A 20,029-nucleotide genomic window follows, 5' to 3' on the forward strand; every position below is an offset into this window, starting at 1 on the left:
AAAGAAAGACTGAAATTAGCAAGTGATGGTGAGGATGTAGAGCAACTGGACTTCTCAAATACTGATGGTAGAAGTATAAATTGGTACGACCATAGTGGAATAATGTTTGGCAGTTATCTACAAAAGGTGAACATATGCATTTCCTATGACTCAGCAATTCCATTTCTAAGTATATACGCAACAGAAACGTGTTCAACAAAACACATATACTAAAAGGTTCACAATAGCACTACTCATAAAAATCTCAAACAGGAAACTATCCAAATACCATTAACAGTAGAATGGACTTAAAAATGTGTCATATATTCTCACATGAAATACTATGAAGAAATAAACAATGCTTACATGACAACAGAAAAGAATCTAACATGCTCTGGCCAGTTTGGCTCAGTGGTTGGAGTGTCAGACCATGGACCAGAGAGTCCTGGGTTCAGTTCCCATTAAGGGCAGTTTTGTCACCAGCCCCAGTTGGGGTCATGTGGGTGGCAACCAGTGTTAGTGTCTCTCTCACCTCGATGTTCCTCTGTCTCTCTTCCTCCCTATCCCCCTCCTGCTCTATCTAAAGATAAGTGCAAAAATGTCCTAGGGTGAGGATAAAAAAAAAATCTAACAAGCAAAACAAAACCAGAGAGCAAAAAAAGTCAGGCTAAATAGAACATGTACAAATGGAAGTGCACATTGTGTACACTATAAAAATAGGCAAAACTAATCTAAGTTAGTTATTATAAATGTGAATGGTGGTTATCCTTGGGGTGAGGAGAAGCTACTAAAAGCAAGAGAGAGCTTCTGGTGTACTGGTGATGTTCAGTTTCTTGATCTAGGTGCTTGTTACAAGGATGTGTTCACATGTGAAAATTCAGCAACATTTATGATTTGTGGACTTTTCTTATGAATATTATGCTGCAATAAAAATTAATGCATATGACACAAAGCAAATAAATCTAATAGCAAACTGTAAAAAATTTTCTACATGTAGCATATAAAACTCATGCAAGTCAATTTTTAAGAAGCTAGATTCCAACTGGAAAATGGGTCTACATACAAAAAGAAATGTTCAAGCAAAGAAAGAAAAATGGCTTCAATAAATGCATAAAATGTAAATTAGAACAATGCAACTCTATTTTTTAAGTCTTTAAAAATTATTCTCTTCGCCCTGGCCGGTTTGGCTCAGCAGTTAAGAGCATCGGCCTGCGGTCCTGAGAGACCCGGGTTCGGTTCCCACTAAGGGCACGTACCTCAGTTGCAGTTTGTCCCCAGCCCTGGTTGGGTTGTGCGGGTGGCAACTACTCAATGTGTCCCTTTCACGTCGATGTTTCTCTCTCTCTCTCTTTCCCTCCCACTCTATCTGAACAAAATATCAAAAAAAAAAAAAAAATGTCCTTGTTGAGGATAAAAAAATAAATAAAAATTACTCTCTTCACCCACTAGTTTCCCTTCTAGAAATTATTCTAAGGAAAATTCAGAGTTACAATGAAAGATGGATTTATGTCAGTGTTGATTACAATGGTGAGTATTTTGAAACAATATAACCATCCCATAATGAGAAATGGTTACATTATGATACATATACATGATGGAATAAATAATGTTTTCAAAGAGTAATGAATAGAAAAAGACCCTAATAAACTTAAGTGAAAAAACACATACAAAATTCTATGTGGTATGATATTGTGTTAAAAAATACCATGCACTTAAACATACACTTACTCACATGGGGAAAAAGTCTGTAAGAACACATATTATAATGTTAATAATGGCCATCTTGGTAGAATAATGAATGATTCTAATTTTGTGGCTTATTTCCTACAATGAAATGTACCTTGAACACTTATTATTACTCCTTTAGCTTTACATTCAATCTGTAACCGTTTTTCTGAATTTTACCTTAGAAGTATCTGTCCAAACCATTACAATATTTCATTATTTCTTCTCTCACTTCCAAAATCCAGGCGCTTGTCTTCCCTAGAGAGCACTTTGAATCCAGACTCTTCATTTTGATAAAACAGTCTTATCTTCCAGTACTTCTATATTCTAGCCACACCAAATCACTTTATATAGTGACACCCCCCCCCCCACTCAAACCCCTGAAAAATCCACACCAGGTACTTTCACACCTCCCAACCCTGGCTCCTCCCTTCTCTCTTCCTGTAAAGCATCTTCTCTTAATGCGATTCATAGTTCAAGATTCACCTCCGATAGCATTTACAGGGCGTAGGGAGCTTCTCTGAGGCTACAAGAACTGATAGCGGTTTCCAAATCAATCCCCCAATGACAGTTTGTACATATTTCAGTATTTATCAATCTACATTGTTTCGTGCCTAGCTCTCCCATGGTACACAGAATAGGCTATAGCTTTTAAATTTTTTCTTAAAATCTACATGAATGTGTGAACGTAAAACATACATATATGCAATACATCTATATAAGGGTGGTGAGTTTTCACCTGTGTCTAATAAATAAATGGCAACAAAAAGACTCGCCTGTTTTGTGTGTGTGTGTGTGTTTCATTCAAGATGGCAGAGCACGTCTTAAAATAGTCCCACACAAAAGCACTCACACCCGCAGCTTTATGTCAGAACTAGCTACACTTAGAGCAACAGCGAAGGACAAAAGAACTGAACCTAGATGCTCAGATGCCCTTGCCCTAATCACCGACAGTGGGTCCCGCACACATTTTTTAAACCGTGTTAGAAAACTGGCACCTGCTGCCTTCATTCCGAGGGCCACGCCTTGACTAGGATCAGGGACCTAAGGCACATGTGGATAAGGACCCCAAAAATCATAGGCGTAAAAGTGGTGAGTATCCAAAATGCACGATTGGGCCCCGCCCCAGCCGGGGACAGTCTCCCTAGGGCGTATCCGCCCCGGGGGAACAGGCAGGCTCTCATCCACCGGTCCGATTGGGAATTCTGGGCCAGCTTGAGGCTGAAGCTGGCCGCGGAGAGTGCGTCTCGGGCTACACCTGTCAGGCTTCAGCCAACACTAGGCCCAGAAATCGCCGAGATTCGGTGACCGAGGCCGGCAAGAGCGTCACCCGATCCCTCGCGCCGGGATCGGTCCCTCGCCTTGCCTCCTCGCCTTGCCTCCTCGCCTTCGCCCTCATCCTTCTCAAACAAAGGCAATCCCCACCCACCGCCATTTTCCCCTTACCTCAAAAACCACCTCTTCGTCAAAATCCGGTGTCATCCTTCTCCGCCATGCCACCCGCCTCAGCACGATGGGAAATGAAGGCGAGGGAACTGGCGGCACCCGGGCGTCTGCTTCGCCTGTCCCGTGTATTCAGAAAACCACAACTCCCAGCACGCCTCGCAGCTCACGCCCCCTTTTCAGGCCCACTTATTGGAGCAGAAGATGATCCTGTAAACGGGAGAGGCGGGAGCAAAAGGAAGTTCGAGCCCTCTGATTGGAAGAGGCCAGGGCTTTTGTCCGCCTTTTACGGCTGCGACTGGCAGGGGGCGCCTGGAGCACTGATTTTTTTGATTTTTTTTTGGAGCTCGAGACGGGCACGCGCCGGCGGAGGCGCGGTGAATACTGCTCGTGCCCGTCGCCTGTGGCTCGCGCCCGGGAGCGCCGCCGGGTCCTTGGAGCCCTCCGCATCCTTTGTGCGGCGCTTCGATTGCGCTGCGGGGCAGCAAGACGAAATGCGGACGCTGCGGGAGCTTTTCTTTTCTGCCTAAACTCTTGAAACAATGGACTGTAAGGGGAGCATGGATTGAGGGGGGGTGGCGAGCAGGGAAGAGAGCCGCCTCGGGAATCATGACTTCTGCCGCCGGTAAGTGACGGCGCTCGCGCTGCCGCTGGAAAGTTTGTAGGGAGCGCTGCTAGTTTGGGGTTCTGAAGCAACTTTCTCCTTTGGGGCAGGTTAGCGGTGTTTCTTCTACTTTTCCCGAGGAGTGTGGCAAGTGCGGAGCAGACGGTATTTGCTGCCGCATTTTCTCGTCCCTTCCTGCCAAGAGAGGCTGTTTGGAAATCGTCTCTCTTGGGACCTGCCTTTAAAAGGAGACCCGGGTCGGGCGCTCTGCGCCAGGTGAAATGCGAAATGTAAAGGGGACGTTTGCTTGTCTCCTAAAATTTGAGCGATTTTGCCTTTGCGTGTGAAAATGGGTTAGATGACCATGTTAAGAAACCAGTTATTCTAAGAAAGGGCAGTGTTCCCAGAGCGTTGAGCTCGGCGACTGTGCTGAGTCTCTTTAAACCTAGTATCCACTGGGAACCCTGACCTTTATTACTCATTAGATAAAGAGGTTTAAACATTGTTACTCCTATTCTGGTGGTTTTACCCCCCGTTACCCGAAAAGTAGAGAAATAGAATTGCCGATGGCATTTTTTTTGCTCATCTTCCCCCAATTTCTTATGGATTTCTTTTTTCTATTTCTACCTGGTTAGTGTAAACAAAGCCTGGTTCCCGTCTGCCTCCCATAGTCCTTTTCCTTCATCCAAATGACAAAGAGTTTGTTTACCTTTGGATTTTGAGCAATTCTGTACATTTTATTTCCAAACATTCCTAAAGAACAGTTCTTATATTCCAAAATAGTCACTAAAGTGGTTTTAAATTTACTTTATAAGAGCATAGGTTAATTTTAAACTACAACTTTATTAAGTATTAAGGTTTTTATCTTAATGTTTCATCCACGTTGAAAGAAATAAACTTCCATTAGAAATTTTATAGTAAAATAGTGTAAAGTTTTCCCTCAAAGTTACTTCTAGAATCAGCACTTAAGTAGCAGATTAAATTTTCGTTGCTTTTCTTGGCATTTGTTTTAAATTCCTGCAACTTGAAACTGTCAAACAGCCCTCTAAATGTTCTAAGTTGTCTTATTACTAAAACCTAGATATATTGAAGTGTTGCGCTGCTGGTTGAAATCAAATTACAGGTAACTAGGAAGGAAGCTAGCCAGTAGTAATAAGGAAGCAAAGAGTGAAGCATTCACGTAATAATAGTAGTAGTAGTATTCCTGAAGAAATTGTGGATTTTTCCCTTCTGATTTTATATGTCATCATATCATGTTATTTGTAAACTCTTTCCGTACCAAACGGAGGCTTTCTACTTGAGGTGAATTATTTTTATCCTAAATTTTTGTGCCTCACCTTTGTTCAAGTTTTCTTTATTACTGAGCTATTCTAATTAACTTAAATTTAAAGGGGTCGGATTTAAATCCTTCCAGCTAATTTTAGCTCTCCCCTCTTTTGGAGTATAAAGCACATTTAAAATATTTATACCTTATATGCCTCAGTTTTCAATTCCAGTCCCAACAGTTTATAATGAAGAAATACAGAAGCATTTAATTTGACATTTAAATATGTAAACCTGATCTAGGGCCCTGTCTGGAAGTTTATGATTCTTTGATTTGCATTACCCTAGAATAATGCAAGCTATTTTTATATTTTATCAACTTTACAATTAAAGAAATCCACAGACATTTTTGTGGTGTTTTAAAAGAGGCACATTTCCTGTGTTTAGCTGAGTTAGTTGGTTTTTAGCATGGCTTGTTGAAAAGTATTAACTACGTTTTTGTTCAGCCATCTGTTAAGATTTATTTTAATTCTTTCTCATGTCTAAATGGAGAGTATGGAAGAGCATTGGGTTTTATTTCCATCTCATTCTTATAAAATTATGTGTTCATCATTCTTACAAACTATTTATACTTTTTGAAACAGTAATCAAATTCATTAAAACTTTAGGAAAGTTATTTGTAGTTGGGGAAGGGAATGTTTGTTTATATTGAATCTAATCTGTGGTATTTAGGATGGCTAGCTTAATTTAAGGAAATAAAGGAAATGTTATAGAATATCTATGTTTTATGTATCTTGAAGAAGAACTTGCTTTGTTTTTCTGCACCTGTGAAAGAGTAGGCCCATAGTAGAAATTTTACAATTATTCTAATCAGTATATTTAAAAGGAGAGGTAATTATAGGTGTTTTGTTTTTTTTTTTAAATCTTCACCCGAGGATATTTTTCTATTTATTTTCAGATAGAGTGGAAGGGAGAGAGAGAGAAACATCCATGTGAGAGGGACACATTAGCTGGTTGCCTCCCCTGCAGGACCCCGACCAGGGCCGGGGAGGAGCCACAACTGAAGTACATGCCGTTGGCTGGTTGGCTGGAATCGAACCCTTGACTTATTGGTCCGCAGGCCGATGCTCTCCTGCTGAGCCAAACCAGCCAGGGCTAGGTGTATGTTTTCTATCCCTTTCAACTTGTACAGGTCACTGTCTCATTATTGCCTGTACTTTTCTATAAGGATAGTCCAAAAGCTAAGAAAGTGTGCTCGTGAACTGCAGCCATCTGTGCATAGCAGATGACAGTATGTTTGTAATAGTGAATGGTACTAGTGCTTTACTTTCTTACCTTATTTTTCCCTGGAGCCAAACAGCTGTATAAATAAAAGATTTGCTGCTTTACTCTAAAAAGCTTTGGGTCTGACTGTTGATACAGTATTAAGATACAAAGGTGCTAGATCCATTTCCAAAGATCATGTACTTACTTCAAGAGTTTGACATTGGAGCAGACCATAATATAATGGCTTGTTATTTTTTGAGTTGTGTTTCTTGCATAATATAGTCTCGAAAAAATAATGATAATACTACTAATGAAGGATTCCTGATATTTTCGTACCAGTGACTTATTTGAATACCTGTTCCTACTAATAATTAAGAACTTATTTAATAATCCTATTGAAGTTGATTCCTGCTTCTTTTCAAAATATTATTCTACATTAAAATGGGTATGGACTTTAAAAAAAAGTCTCCTATTACTGAGGCATATTAAGGAGTATGTGTATGTGGCAGCTCAGACTATTCCCAGGGCCCTATTTTCACCATTGGGGACATCGCAGTGAGACAAAGTGCCTGCCCTTCTGGAGCTTGCTTTCTAGTGGTGGAGACAAAGTTGTACTGAATAAAAATCATACAGGGCAAAGGGGCTGGAGAAAATAAGGGTTCTTCTGAAGCAAGTATCTCAGAAGTTTATAATCTCAGAATCATATAGGCTTTATAGTTCTATCCAGCTCTTCACAAGTAAGGAAACTGAGGCAGCCAGATTGCAAAAAAGGCAAATAATTAGGTTAGCCAGCTCCCCAAGTTATGTTATTGGCTTCCTCCAATACATAGTTAACTAACAATGGTGAGCCAGAGTTCACAGCTATTTATTTACGTTTTTATTTGAAAAAGTTTTTTTTTTCCTTTATTGATTTTAGAGAGAGAGGAAAGGAGAGGGAGAGAGAGAGAAACATTGATGAGAGAGATCATCCATTGGCCACCTCCTGCATGCCCCCCACTGGGGATTTGGCTTACAATGTGGGCATATGCCCTGACCGGGAATTGAACTGGCAACCACTTAGTGCACAGGTTGATGCTCAACTGCTGAGCAATACCGGCTGGGCCACAGCTATTTATTTAATTCAGTGAGTATGCATTGAGGGCACTAGGTACATAATGCTGGGCTGCATTTGTTGGCAATCAACCACCGCTAATATGTAATTAATTTAATTTCTAGGATACTAAAGAGAACAGGGATTTACAGTCGGCCCCGTTTATCACGGTTAATCAGTTCCAGACTCTACCGCGATAAATGAATTGCCATGAAGTAGGATTCTTTATTTATACAGTTGTCCCTTGCCACTTCGAGCTTCCACTTTCACAAATACAGTACAGTATTTGAAAAAACCATGGTAGGGTGAAGCCACTACATGAAGTGGCAAGGGATGACTGTATGTCTTTTGGAAGCAGATTTACATAGAACACATTTAATGAAAAAAGTAAAATCGGTACCAGAGATTAAAAAACAGTTTAATCCGGCCGGTGTGGCTCAGTGGTTGAGCATTGACCCATGCACCAAGAGGTTGCCGCGGTTCGATTCTCTGTCAGGGAACATGCCCAGGTTGTGGGCCGGATCCCTGTGTGGGGCATGCAGGAGGCGGCCAGTTGATGTTCTCTCTCATCGATGTTTCTCTCACTCTCCCTCTCTCTCTCTAAAAATCAATAAAGAAAACAAAACAAAACAATTTAACTAGCCCTGCTGGAGTGGCTCAGTTGGTTGAGCACCGTCCTGTGCACGGAAAGGTTGCCAGTTGGATTCCCGGTCAGGGCACATACCTGGGTTGCAGGTTTGATCCTCAGTCCGGGCATGTGTGGAAGGCAACCAATTGATGTTTTTTTCTCACATCTGTGTTTCTCTCTCTCCTCACTCCCCCCGCCCTGCCCTTACCCCCTTACTCTCTCTAAACATATCCTCAGATGGGGTTAAGAAAAAAAAAAATTAAAAATAAAAAATTGATTGGCTAAATGACCTGGAAGTTTCTGGCAAAGCTGCAAGATTCAGAAAGTCAGTCTCCAGAACTCTTTTCATCTTGCAAAATGGATTTTTTTTTATTTTTTCAAAAATCCCAGAGGTAGGATGCTTTAAGAATGGTTACAGAAATGAAATCAACATGAAATGAAATCAATTTTCATTATCTTGAGTAAGATGAGAGGTTGGGAAGAGGCCTAGGGCAGTCATACTTTCTTTGAAGAATTGACTTAGTACATCAAGAGTTGAATTTAAAGGATCATTATACCAAGCTTTAGCATTAGTCTTTGAAGGGTTTTATAATTTTTTTCTGCCTAACAAACAAACAAAGAAATAAAAAAACTAATAACATGCTTATTGGATAGACAACTGAAAATGTAAAAAGCTTTAGGAATTTGTATTAAGTTCATTTGAAAACATTTCATTATCTTTATTTGTCACAACATTATTTTGAGTGAGAAGGCTTCTATTATCATGTGATCTTGATTGAATACATAATATTAGGAGTTTGGGAAATTCTTCCTTGGTTGGTAAGAGGAAGTAGAACACTCTACTCTTTTTTTTTTGAAACTCAGTTCCATGTAATATCTTCCTGAGTGTTGTGACTAACTTCCTTTGTTGAAAAGAAATTCATCACCAAATGAAGTATCTAAGGCTCTGTGTATTCAAGTAATTAAACAGTGTCCAGTAGATATTTTGAAATGTTTATTTTTATTTTTTCAGTAAATTAAGTTTTTATTAAGCATTTGATGATGTTGGAGGAACAAACATAAATATAGGAAGTAAAGAAAAAAAATATATATATTTTTTATCCTCACTTGAGGACATTTTTCCATTTTTTGTTCAGGTAGAGTGGGAGGGAGAGAGAGGAACAGAGAGAGAGAGAGGAACATCGACGTGAAAGGAACACATCGAGTGGCTGCCACCCGCACAACCGACCAGGGCCAGGGACAAACTGCAACCGAGGTACGTGCCCTTAGCGGGAACCGAACCCGGGTCTCTCAGGACCGCAGGCCGACGCTCTAACCGCTGAGTCAAACCGGCCAGGGCAGAAAATATTTTATCTCAAGTTTCATTGAGGAAGTATGACTGCATGGTAAAGTGACAGTATAGGTGGAAAAACTTAAACGAACTAAAAAAACCTGATGTCAGCTCTGTATCAGTCTTTTTATTTTATAGGTCTTTTGTGAAGCTTTTATTAGTTTTCTAGGCTAAGAGCAGATCTGTACAAATCTAATACAGTATTATAATAGGTGCTCATTAAGTACTTTTTATATAATGTTGAGGAAGAATACAAATTGTGGTCATCTTTTAAATGTACTAATGAAAGATAAACAGAATAATGGAACCTAAAATAAATACAGATTGTAGGCTCTATCCCCAGAAACTAGTTAATTAGACCTGGGGTTGAGCCCTATAAAGGATTACAATGAAAATTCTCCATTGACAACTGCTGCATAGAGAAATATCAATTTTATTATGAGCCTCAACTAATACAGAAGAATTAGTTTTTAGCTTTAAGTTTGGAAAATTTCTGATTTCTGTATTTCATTTTAAGATTTTGGGGGGTGTTTTAGTGATAAAGATTATTGATAAAGGCATTTATATACCTCTACTGTATATCACTGAGGAAGAAGAAGAATGCTTATTCATATGAGAAGCTTAAAGAATTGTGTCCTTGGTCCAAATAGCACCATCCTGATTGGTCAGAATTATGCCACTCTGATTAGTTGGTGAAAATGAAAATGAGGTTATAGTCGCACAGCTCTGATTGGATGGGGAAAGTTTTAATCCTGTTGGTTGTATTAGGGTTCCAGGAACTCCTTCATTAGGGCTGTCTCAGCCAGCATGCAGGCAGTTCAGTGCAGGCTTCTCCATGAAGTGTAGCTCGTGTGAGTGGACCCTGTTTAGCAACTGCTGCTTGGCTCTGTCTTTAAATTTGAGACTGGTTAGCCACCAGGAACCCTTCTCAACAAGTACCTCCATTCTCAGGCTCAACTGTTAAATTTGACTCTAGCTGCCCAATTGATTGTTCTTCAGGTTTGCTTTACCAATCTCATTACCTCAAGCAGTGAATTATGTTCTTATATCACCACATTCCCTCCAACATTGGCATAATCCAGTTTTCTAACTCAGCCAGTCTGAAATGTATAAAGTGATATCTCATTATTGTTTTAGTTTGTATTTTTTCAAATTATTAATGATTTTAAACATCTCTTCAAAATACTTGTTAATTTTAGCCCTGGCTGGTTTGGCCCAGTGGTTAGAGCATCGGCCTGCAGTCTTGAGAGACCCAGGTTCGGTTCCTGCTAAGGGCTCGTACTTCGGTTGCAGTTTGTCCCCGGCCCTGGTTGGTCGTGCGGGTGGCAGCCACTCGATGTGTCCCTTTCACGTCGATGTTTCTCTCTCTCTCTCTGTTCCTCTCTCTCCCTCCCACTCTACCTGAACAAAAAACGGAAAAATGTCCTCGGGTGAAGATAAAAAAAAAAAAAAGGTGTCCCCTTTGCCCTGGCTCGTTTTGCTCAGTGGTTAGAGCATCGGCTTGTGGTCTGGAGAGACCAGGGCATGTACCTTGGTTGCAGTTTGTCCCCGGCCCTGGTTGGGTCATGCGGGTGGCAACCACTCGATGTGTCCCTTTCACATCGATGTTTCTCTCTCTCTCTCTCCCACTCTGTCTGAACAAAAAATGGAAAAAATGTCCTTGGGTGAGGATTAAAAAAAAAAAAGTGCTTATTAATTTTAGAGTTTTCTCATCTATAAGTTACTGTTCATATCCATTGACCATTTTTGCACTGGGTTGACATTTTCTCCTGGTTGATATGCAGAAATTCTTACATATTCTAGAAAGAGTAATCCCCAGTTGTTTCAGATATTGCGAATATCTTGTGTTCTATTATTTAATAACTTTATTCATGGTTGCTTTGAACAGAAATCTTTTATTTCATTGTAATAAAAATAATCTACTTTTTGGCTGCCATAAAAAAAAGAGTTCTGTTCCACAAATAACTTAGGCAAATTCATCTCTAAACACTTAGCAAATGAGCTGAAGTACTTTCTCCTATTCATGCCCCAAGCAGAAGCTAGTTATTTCATTTAGTGTTGTCTAAAGATATCTGTTCCACAGTTAGAAGAAAAACCATATTGGGCTTATCAAGAAATGTACAGTATACCCAAAGCTATGTACCCTAGAATTGAAAGACAATTTAAAGACTTTTAAGACTAATATTGACTCTATATAATGTAACATAATCTACCTCGTAAAATGCAAGGTCACCTTTGTCTAAAGTAAAAGTTATCAAATTTAGTCATTTATCTTCTCATGCTTTTTTTTTTTTCATCAAATTATTATTTTTTTCTTTCTAGAAATTAAGAAGCCACCAGTGGCCCCCAAGCCAAAGTTTGTGGTGGCAGATAATAAGCCAACTCCACCTCCTGTTGCACCCAAACCTGACATTGTGATTTCCAGTGTTCCACAGTCAGCAAAGAAATCCAAACCAGCAATAGCCCCGAAACCGAAAGTTCTGAAGAGCTCACCTGTTTGTGACATCGGGCAGTCACCATCAAAGAAAATCATTGTGAACCTGGAAGAACATAAACAAGAATTGCCTGAAAGCGCTGACAATTCTACTTGCAAAAATGTAGGGCATCAGATCAGTAGTCATATTTTACCACTGTGTTCCTGCCCTTCTGAGTGTGTCCATAAGTTTGGGAATAGAGAGAACTTGTGTGTAAAACAGCTTATCTTAGAATCCCTAGAAATGCCCGAAAACTTAGAAAATAGTATAATTGATGAGTCCTCTTCAACTATAAAAACAAGGAGTAGAAGTGATATTAATGGTGAAATGGTCAAGAGCCAGAGTGCAGTTGTTTTAAAGGCGAGCATTCTAGAAGAGAAGCTCAAAGATGTTTTAACGAAGCGAACATCGCCTTTTATTTCTCCACAGGAGCACAGATCCACAGACAACCCAGAAACAAATGAAGGCTGTAATTCCAACAGACCATTCAAAATTAAATTTGCAGACTTGTCACCTTCCATGTCCAGCGTTGAAAAGGTTCCTGATCACCACTGCCACCTACAACTTCCTATCCATGAATTTCAAAATTTTGAAGCTTGTCAGGATGACAGTGAAAAAAGCAATATTTACTTTCATTCATCTGAACAGGAAGCTCTGGCAAATGGTAAAAGGAGTACTTTTTTATCTTCAGATGGAGATAGTAAGAAATCAGAAGTCAAAGACCTTGGTCCCTTAGAAATTCACTTAGTACCATGTACTTCAAAATTTCCAACTCCCAAGCCCAGAAAGACACACGCTGCCCGCCTATTACGTCAAAAGCACATAGATGCTCCTAGTGAAAGTACTGAAGAACCAGAGAATTTAGACAGTAACTCTTGTCTTCTTGAAGATAGTATGAAAAACAATGAAATCAGTGTTATTTATCAGAATGTTTTGTGTAACCAGGAACAGGTGAGCAAATTGAAGCCAGGAAATAAAAGTGAATTGAATGTGGACTCCAGCAGTGACAGACAAAACTTAGTTGATTCCCAGAAAGCCGTGTGTCATGAAATATCTTCCTCTGAAAAATTGACACCTCCTTTAGATCCAGACTCGAATTTGAGTTCTGACAGCAAGACAGTAGATGGTTCTAGTATGTCACCTGCTGTGGACGAAGGGACCAGTTTTATAAGATGCAATACTCTATCTATGAGCCTGCCTAGGCAGCTGAAATTAGCTTGCAACAAACGTTTGCCTACTGCCTGTAACTTGGGAGTGTCCGTCCCCCAAATGCAAAAGGAATCTACAATAAAAGATGGAAGTTCTTCAAGAGTTGTCCCCAAAAAACCGCAGAGACACAGCTTGCCTCCTGCAGGAATGCTTAAAAAGGCCGCCTCAGAGGAGCTTTTGGAGAAAAGTTCTTATTCTTCAAATGAAAAAAATTCAGAAAAAGGTCCAGAAAGAAATCACCTTCGACAAAAATTGTGTGCCCCAAACCATGGTATGTCATCATCCTTTGATGTGCCTAAACGGACTGCAGAAAAGCCAGTGTGGAAGTTACCTCATCCTATTTTACCCTTTACAGGGAACCCAGAATCCTTAAAATCTATCACCGTGTCCTCAAATAGTGAGCCTTCAACTGCCCTGACCAAGCCTCGAGCAAAATCACTGTCTGCTGTGGATATGGAAAGGTGCACTAAGCCTTGCAAAGATTCTCAAAAGAAAAACTCTATAAAGAAGTTGTTCAACATGAAGCTGTCCATCTGTTTCACGAAGAGTGACTTCCAGAAATTTTGGTCCAAGAGTGGCCAACTTGAAGACACAACTGCTGGCAGACTCTCCGGTGCGGAGGGAAAAGGGACTGAAAGTGATTGGCATGGCTTGTTATTAGAAGAGAAGAGAAATAAACCCACCAAGGCACATTCTGCAGATAATTACAGCCTAGAATCCCAAAAGAAGAGGAAGAAGTCTCGAGGCCAGACCAGTGCAACTAATGGACCAAGATCTGAGTCTCTGGATGACCAAATGCTCTCTAGGGAGGTAACATCTCAGGTGCCTTGCAACTCTGTTACAAGTGACTGTGCACCAGAGTATGAAAATATACGCCATTATGAGGAAATACCAGAGTATGAGAACTTGCCGTTTGTTATGGCTGTAGGGAAAACTCCAGAGCTGGAAAGGCAGAATTCTGGCAGCATGGAGGACACTGATGCAAATGTATATGAGGTAGAAGAGCTGTATGAAGTTTCAAATGGCCAGCTGCAACTTGGACCAAGACATCAGCATTCTAGGTAATGCTTAGGTGCCAAATAGATACTGCACTTGTAAGTACATCACTGAAATTAATCTTTACACCTGGTGAGACAGGTGAAATCTCACACCTGGGGAAAAAAATCACTTGGTGAGAAAGTGGTTTAGTTAAGTATATATTAAATTATTTCAAAGTACAGTCTCCTTTTATCATATAGTCGGATTGGGTATTTGCAATGCAAGCATAAAGTAATTGACCTACCTTAGTTGCTGATTAAAGGCATTTGAACCATTAGTAGAATGAGTACATATGAAAGACCTGGACCAGGAAGAGAGGTTCCAGGGCCTCTGAGGCACCAATTAGGAAGTTGTAGTCGCAACTTAGGGGAGGAAATTGGCCAACTTACTGAGCTTTATTTGCTAGGTGTAAGAAATCTGAAGTTATTGAAATCTATGCATTTACCTAAGGTGCTCTCGGGTGAAACCTCCAAATTTGCATAAGTTACTACTCATTGAGGATTAGTTATTTTACTTGTTGAAGGCTAATTACTAACTTCAGATGGACATAGGGGAAAATGCAGGAAACACATTAACTCCCCTCTTTCTTTCTCACTTTTACCTAGGCACGTTCCACCCTTGGTATACCCATTCCATTCATCTTCTTGAAACCTTGCCCATGTTTGATGGCCCAGCCCAGCAATCATTGGCTTAAGGAAGCTTGTACAGTTACCTAGTGGGAAATGTTTACTTCCTGTTCTGACCTCTCAATTATGCTCTGCTATCCTTACAGTCTTTCTCTCAGCTTGTCTCATGCTATGGTTATTTACTGGTATGTTCTGTATTTGATTTTAAGCACCATGAAGAGGTCTGGTCATATCTTTCTCCCTTGCATGACGCCAAGCAAGGGGCTTAATAGGAATCAGTAGATGTTGTTTAGGTACATGAGAGAATGAATGAAAAAGAGGCAAAGGAAGCAACCAGTGCAGCTGCTGCCTTCTCTCTCCACAGTCTCAAAGGGAGACTTTGCACTGCATTTAAAGTGTTGGTTTTGTGTCTAACACAAAGCTCACAGGCTCTTTTGGAAGTCTTCATATTCTTCTTTGGTCACTAACTTCAGGCCTCTGAATACTCAGGTCTTAAAATGGGATTTCTGTAGAAATATTAACATATGGCACATAGTAACAATTTTGTTGCTCTGTCTTCCTTTTTTTTTTTTTATCCTCACCCAAGGATATTTTTGCATTCATCTTCAGATAGAGCGAGAGAGAGGGAGGAAGAGAGAGAGAGAGAGAAATATCGATGTGAGAGAGACACATCGACTGGCTGCCACCCACACAACCGCAACTGGGCCAGGGACAAACTGCAACTGAGGTACGTGCCCTTAGTGGGAACCGAACCCAGGTCTCTCTGGACCGTGGGCTAATGCTCTAACCCCTGGCCAAACCGGCCAGGGCATTCTGTCCTCCTTTTAACACACTTTTATGTAGTGTGTGTGTGTGTGTGTGAGAGAGAGAGAGAGAAAGAGGAATGAATTTGGCTTTTTCGTGATATACTGCTATCCTTATCTAAGATGAAGCTTTTCCCTAAGATGAAGTTTTTTCTTGAACTTGATGATTTGGCCCTTGGTGTAAGTTTCTTATTGGCCTTCATGCCCCTCATGCTTAAATCCTGAGAGCTTGTCATTTTCTCTAACACAAACTGTAAATTTCTGGACCTTGTTCTTTAAAAAAAAAAGATATATATATATCAATCCATAGATAGATAGATAGATGGATTGATTTGAGGGAGAGAGTAAGAAATATTGATTTGTTGTTCCACTTATTCATGCATTTATTGGTTGATAGTTGTATGTGCCCTGACTGGGAATCGAAGCAGACACCTCTTGGTGCATGGGTCGACGCTCAACCACTGAGCCACACCAGCCAGGCAGGAGGGAGGGTTTTTTCTGGAAGCCACAGGAAACCAAGGGTGGCTGTGAACAGATTGCAGGTCTTTAAGTAGAGCAGGCTGGTGAAGAATGGGTGAACTCTGCTTTTGAATTTAGCTTTCCACAGAGATTTTTCTTTAGGCCTAACGCAGGGAGCCCTAAACAAGCTTGAGACTCCTAAAATGTGCCAGCTGAATCAAAACCCTGTGGTCATAGGATCAGACTAACAGTTTTGCCTGGGAAGTGACATCCTTTTGTATATAACACTGAATAGGTGAGAAAGCAAAACCCAGCGATTCATGAGGAGGATACCAGGACACCCTAGAATAAGGTAAATGAGAAGTGAGCTGAGAGGACCCAAGTTGAATTCTTGTTTGGTAGTCTGGCTAGTGAAACTGTAGACCTGTTCCATAGTGCAATTAATTAAAAATCCAACACCTTAGGGATCTAAAATGATAGGAAAAAATGCAAATGAGCCCTGTTTAAGGTTTTTTTCTGCTGGAGTGAATCAGAAGAGTGTCTGACAGTTTCTCAACCCTCAGGGAAGCGTATGGATCTCACCTATGCAACTAGTTTATAGAGACTCACAGAGTCTACATGTATAACCAGATTCTGGATCAAACAGATATTTGATCAATTTGACCATATGGTTACCTTCTTCAGAGTGTGTAGGTTGCATGAATCCAACAGCTTAACATTTACAAATTTATAACAACATGTTTATAATTTATCAGGAAATAATTATAGGTAGTCCCCAATTCAAATGGGGTTGTGTTATTCTAAAAGTTCATGATGGCCCTGGCCAGTTTGGCTCAGTGGTTAGAGCATTGGCCTGAGGATCAATGAGTTGCGGGTTCAATTCCGGTTAAGGGCACATACCTCGGTTGCAGTTCATCCCTAGCCCTGGTTGAGGTTGTGTGGGAGCAGCCAGTCGATGTGTCCCTCTCACTTCGATGTTTCTCTCTCTCTCTCTCTCTCTCTCTCTCTCTCTCTCCCTCCCTCCCACTCTCTTTCTCTCCCTTTCCCTCCTGCTCTATCTGAAGATAAATAGAAAAATATCCTTGGGTGAGGATTAAAAAAAAAAAGTTCATGATAATTTCAGACTTGTGTATATTTCCCAAGGAAATAGTTTTGGTAATGGTGGTAAATGTCCCAGTTTAGCCCCCAAATTATATTAACCGTTAGTGTCCTGGTCTCCCTTCTCCCTTTCCAGGTGAATTCTTCCTCTCAGCATGTCTTTGAGCTGAGGCAGGAGAGTTGGCCAGGGCGGGGTTGAGCACCAGGATATCAAGAGGAGCAAATCCACTAGTAATGAGGTGGCAGGGTTTGTGGAAAGGGTGAGGTGACTAAAGAATGAGGAACATGGGGGTTGGGCTTGTTGTTGGAAAGACTGGAAAGCATTGGGACTGATAAGGACAAAGGAAGGGCTGGGTGATTACTATTTAGTAAGCATTGGATTTTCTTTCCCTTCTTTCCTCATTATTCTCATTCCCTTTTTTCTTCCCTATTCTCCTTTGCTTACTGCACAGTGCCGCTAATTGAGTCACTGACCCCTAGGCAAGAGTGATTGGGAAAAACGGGGCTGGATGGGATAAGGAGTGGCACTGGGAATCCCTTTAGTGGGGAAGGAGGACCAGCCAAATCTGAAGGTGAAGGAGGAAGAAGGGGAGTTCCCATGGCTGTAGAAACAGTAGCTTAGGCGTTCCCAGTTTGATCATTTTTGGATCACTGGTCTAGGTTCTTAAAGATTGTGAGCCACTCTGGAGTATTCTGGTGTGTTTCGGGTACAGTACTGAGTTTTCTTCCCTAAAAGGTTTCAGGAATAATCAAATGACTAGTCAGCGATGGGCCTTTTTCTCTCACTGCATGCAGGTGATGTGTGCTTAGTTACGACTAGTATTTAAGACATTTGATTTTCATACCGACATTCCAAAAATATGGGTCTTTATTAAAGAGTTACAGACAAATCAGCAAAATAGTAGTGTTCAAATATTGGAATTTTCCTCTTGAAATAGTAGCAGATTTCTTAATTCTATAACCAAGAAAAGTTTTCCCTGGAAACATTCCAGGTTTTTCCTCTGTTGTTTTAGTCTTTACTTACTGTAAGCACTTAAAAGAAAATGTATGGTAATTGGTTTTCCTAGGTAAACTAGCAAGCCTTCAGTTTATTTACTTCAGAATATTGACCATGTGTCAAGCTGTGTGCATTCAAAGGTGAAAGGGTGTCTACTCCCAAGGAGCTTTCTGTTCAGTGAGGTGGCAGACAATTACAGGACAACATGATTTTATTAGTCCAAGTTTGTCTGTCTGAGTTATGCCCCAGTAGGATAATAAAGATGACTTCACAGAGGTGGTGAGACTTGACCCAAAGCTTAAAATGGACATGACTAGATTTGGCATTTTGAGGTCATTTTATAATCTTGACAAGAGCAATTTCATTGGTGCTCTGGGTGAAGAAACCAGATTACAGACAGGAGGACTGAGAAGAGAAGAAGTAGAATCAGCAAATATGAATTGCTGTCCCTTGAAACTTTGCCCAGAAGTCCCCATCACTTAAAGATTCAAATTTATCTTTTGGTTTTCCTCAAGCCCCAGAATTCAGAATAAAACAAATTTCAAAATAATTTCTTTTTAAATAATTAGTATGCTGTCATCTCTGATGAAGGAAAGTACTAAATTTTTTGTTTGTTTCCCCCTCACCCACCATTTTAAACACAAAACTGGGCCTAAAGAGCTGCCAAACGGCATTACAGGTGCCTCAAATCCCAATATGGAATTTGTGTTATAAATCATCAGACCTAATCTAGAAGAGATCTCTCTTGGGTTGCATTTACCATCTGGTGGTATTACTGAATTTTAATAATGATTAAAGTATAAATTAGAAGCCCTAGAGTCTTTCTGTGTAGTCATAACACTGATAAGATTATGCGTAGTTAGAAGGTGGGAGTTGAGACTCATATATCTTAACAGCAGCCCTTTCCTGTGAGTTATTTTCAGCATCAGCTCAGGAAATATCAGAAATTTGTATGACTCTTTAATTTTATGTTTCTTGTGTTAGAATCATAGCCACACAGTTTTGGTAAGTATGTTTATATACTTACCCTACATTTTAAACTGTGGCTAGAAGCATTCAGTTTTATTTTTTGGCAATATAACTTTTTTCTTTCTTTTTCCTCTTCTCTTCTCTTCTCTTCTCTTCTCTTCTCTTCTCTTCTCTTCTCTTCTCTTCTCTTCTCTTCTCTTCTCTTCTCTTCTCTTCTCTTCTCTTCTCTTCTCTTCTCTTCTCTTCTCTTCTCTTCTCTTCTCTTCTCTTCTCTTCTCTTCTCTTCTCTTCTCCTCTTCCTCACCCAAGGATATTTTTCCATTGATTTTTAGATAGAGTGGAAGGGAAGGAAGGAGGGAGGGAAGGAGAGAGAGACACAGAGACACAGAGAGAGAGAAACATCAATATGAGAGAGACACATTGATCTGTTGCCAACCTGACTAGGGCTGGGGATCACTCCTGCAACCCAGCTATGTACCCTTGACCTGGAATCGAACCCACAAATCTTTAGTCTATGGGCTGATGCTCTAACAGTTGAGCCAAAATGGCCAGAGCTATTTTTCCCTTTTAAATAAGTATTAGTAATTACTAATTAGTAAATTGCAGTATTTTGTCCAGGGCTATTGCTTTGGTCTCATTTCCTGTCAAAACATATGTGATATTTTATCAGATATATATGCTTTAATGTGACAGAATGTCTCTTTATACTGTTAGAGGTGTATTTTTAGTAAAATGAAAGAATAAATATCCAACATTTTGATTGTATGTATACACACACACACACAAACACACATCCTGTCTCATTTGGTAAAACTACATTGTTTTGAGATTGCTAATATTTGCACATTTTGAGGGGGAAAGGTGACATTATTTTTAGAGATGATTGGTTTTTCATTGCTGGGTTTTAATTAAGTTTTTGAATATTAAAGAAATCTATAAAGTTGATAAAATCTATAAATTTTATAATTTAGCCAAGTTTTCATAAAATTGTAACTAATTACATCAGTGAGACAGAAATTGCTCTGCAA

General features: G+C 40.1%; 2 protein-coding genes across 4 annotated transcripts in view; one reads left to right on the forward strand and one right to left on the reverse strand.

Annotated features, from left to right (window-relative positions):
• Positions 1–3,260, reverse strand: part of VEZT (vezatin, adherens junctions transmembrane protein) — a 64,145-nt gene extending 60,885 nt beyond the window's left edge. For both annotated transcript variants that reach the window (XM_036250986.1, XM_036250985.1), the window contains exon 1: positions 3,151–3,260. In XM_036250986.1, coding sequence (XP_036106879.1) covers positions 3,151–3,186 — 36 coding nt within the window. In that variant the 5' untranslated portion in view covers positions 3,187–3,260. The remainder of the gene's footprint in view (positions 1–3,150) is intronic.
• A 449-nt stretch (positions 3,261–3,709) lies between these two features.
• FGD6 (FYVE, RhoGEF and PH domain containing 6) overlaps positions 3,710–20,029 on the forward strand; it is a 123,973-nt gene continuing 107,653 nt past the window's right edge. Inside the window, exons 1-3 of one of the 2 annotated variants that reach the window (XM_036250974.1) lie at positions 3,710–3,772; positions 11,651–11,925; positions 12,232–14,072. In XM_036250974.1, the coding sequence (XP_036106867.1) occupies positions 3,757–3,772; positions 11,651–11,925; positions 12,232–14,072 (2,132 nt within the window). In that variant the 5' untranslated portion in view covers positions 3,710–3,756. Of the gene's footprint in view, positions 3,773–11,650; positions 14,073–20,029 lie in introns of both variants that reach the window. The other variant, XM_036250975.1, reaches the window with a different exon arrangement.

The sequence above is a fragment of the Molossus molossus genome, unplaced genomic scaffold (genome assembly GCF_014108415.1).
Source record: "Molossus molossus isolate mMolMol1 unplaced genomic scaffold, mMolMol1.p scaffold_m16_p_10, whole genome shotgun sequence".
In the NCBI taxonomy this organism is placed as follows: domain Eukaryota; kingdom Metazoa; phylum Chordata; class Mammalia; order Chiroptera; family Molossidae; genus Molossus; species Molossus molossus.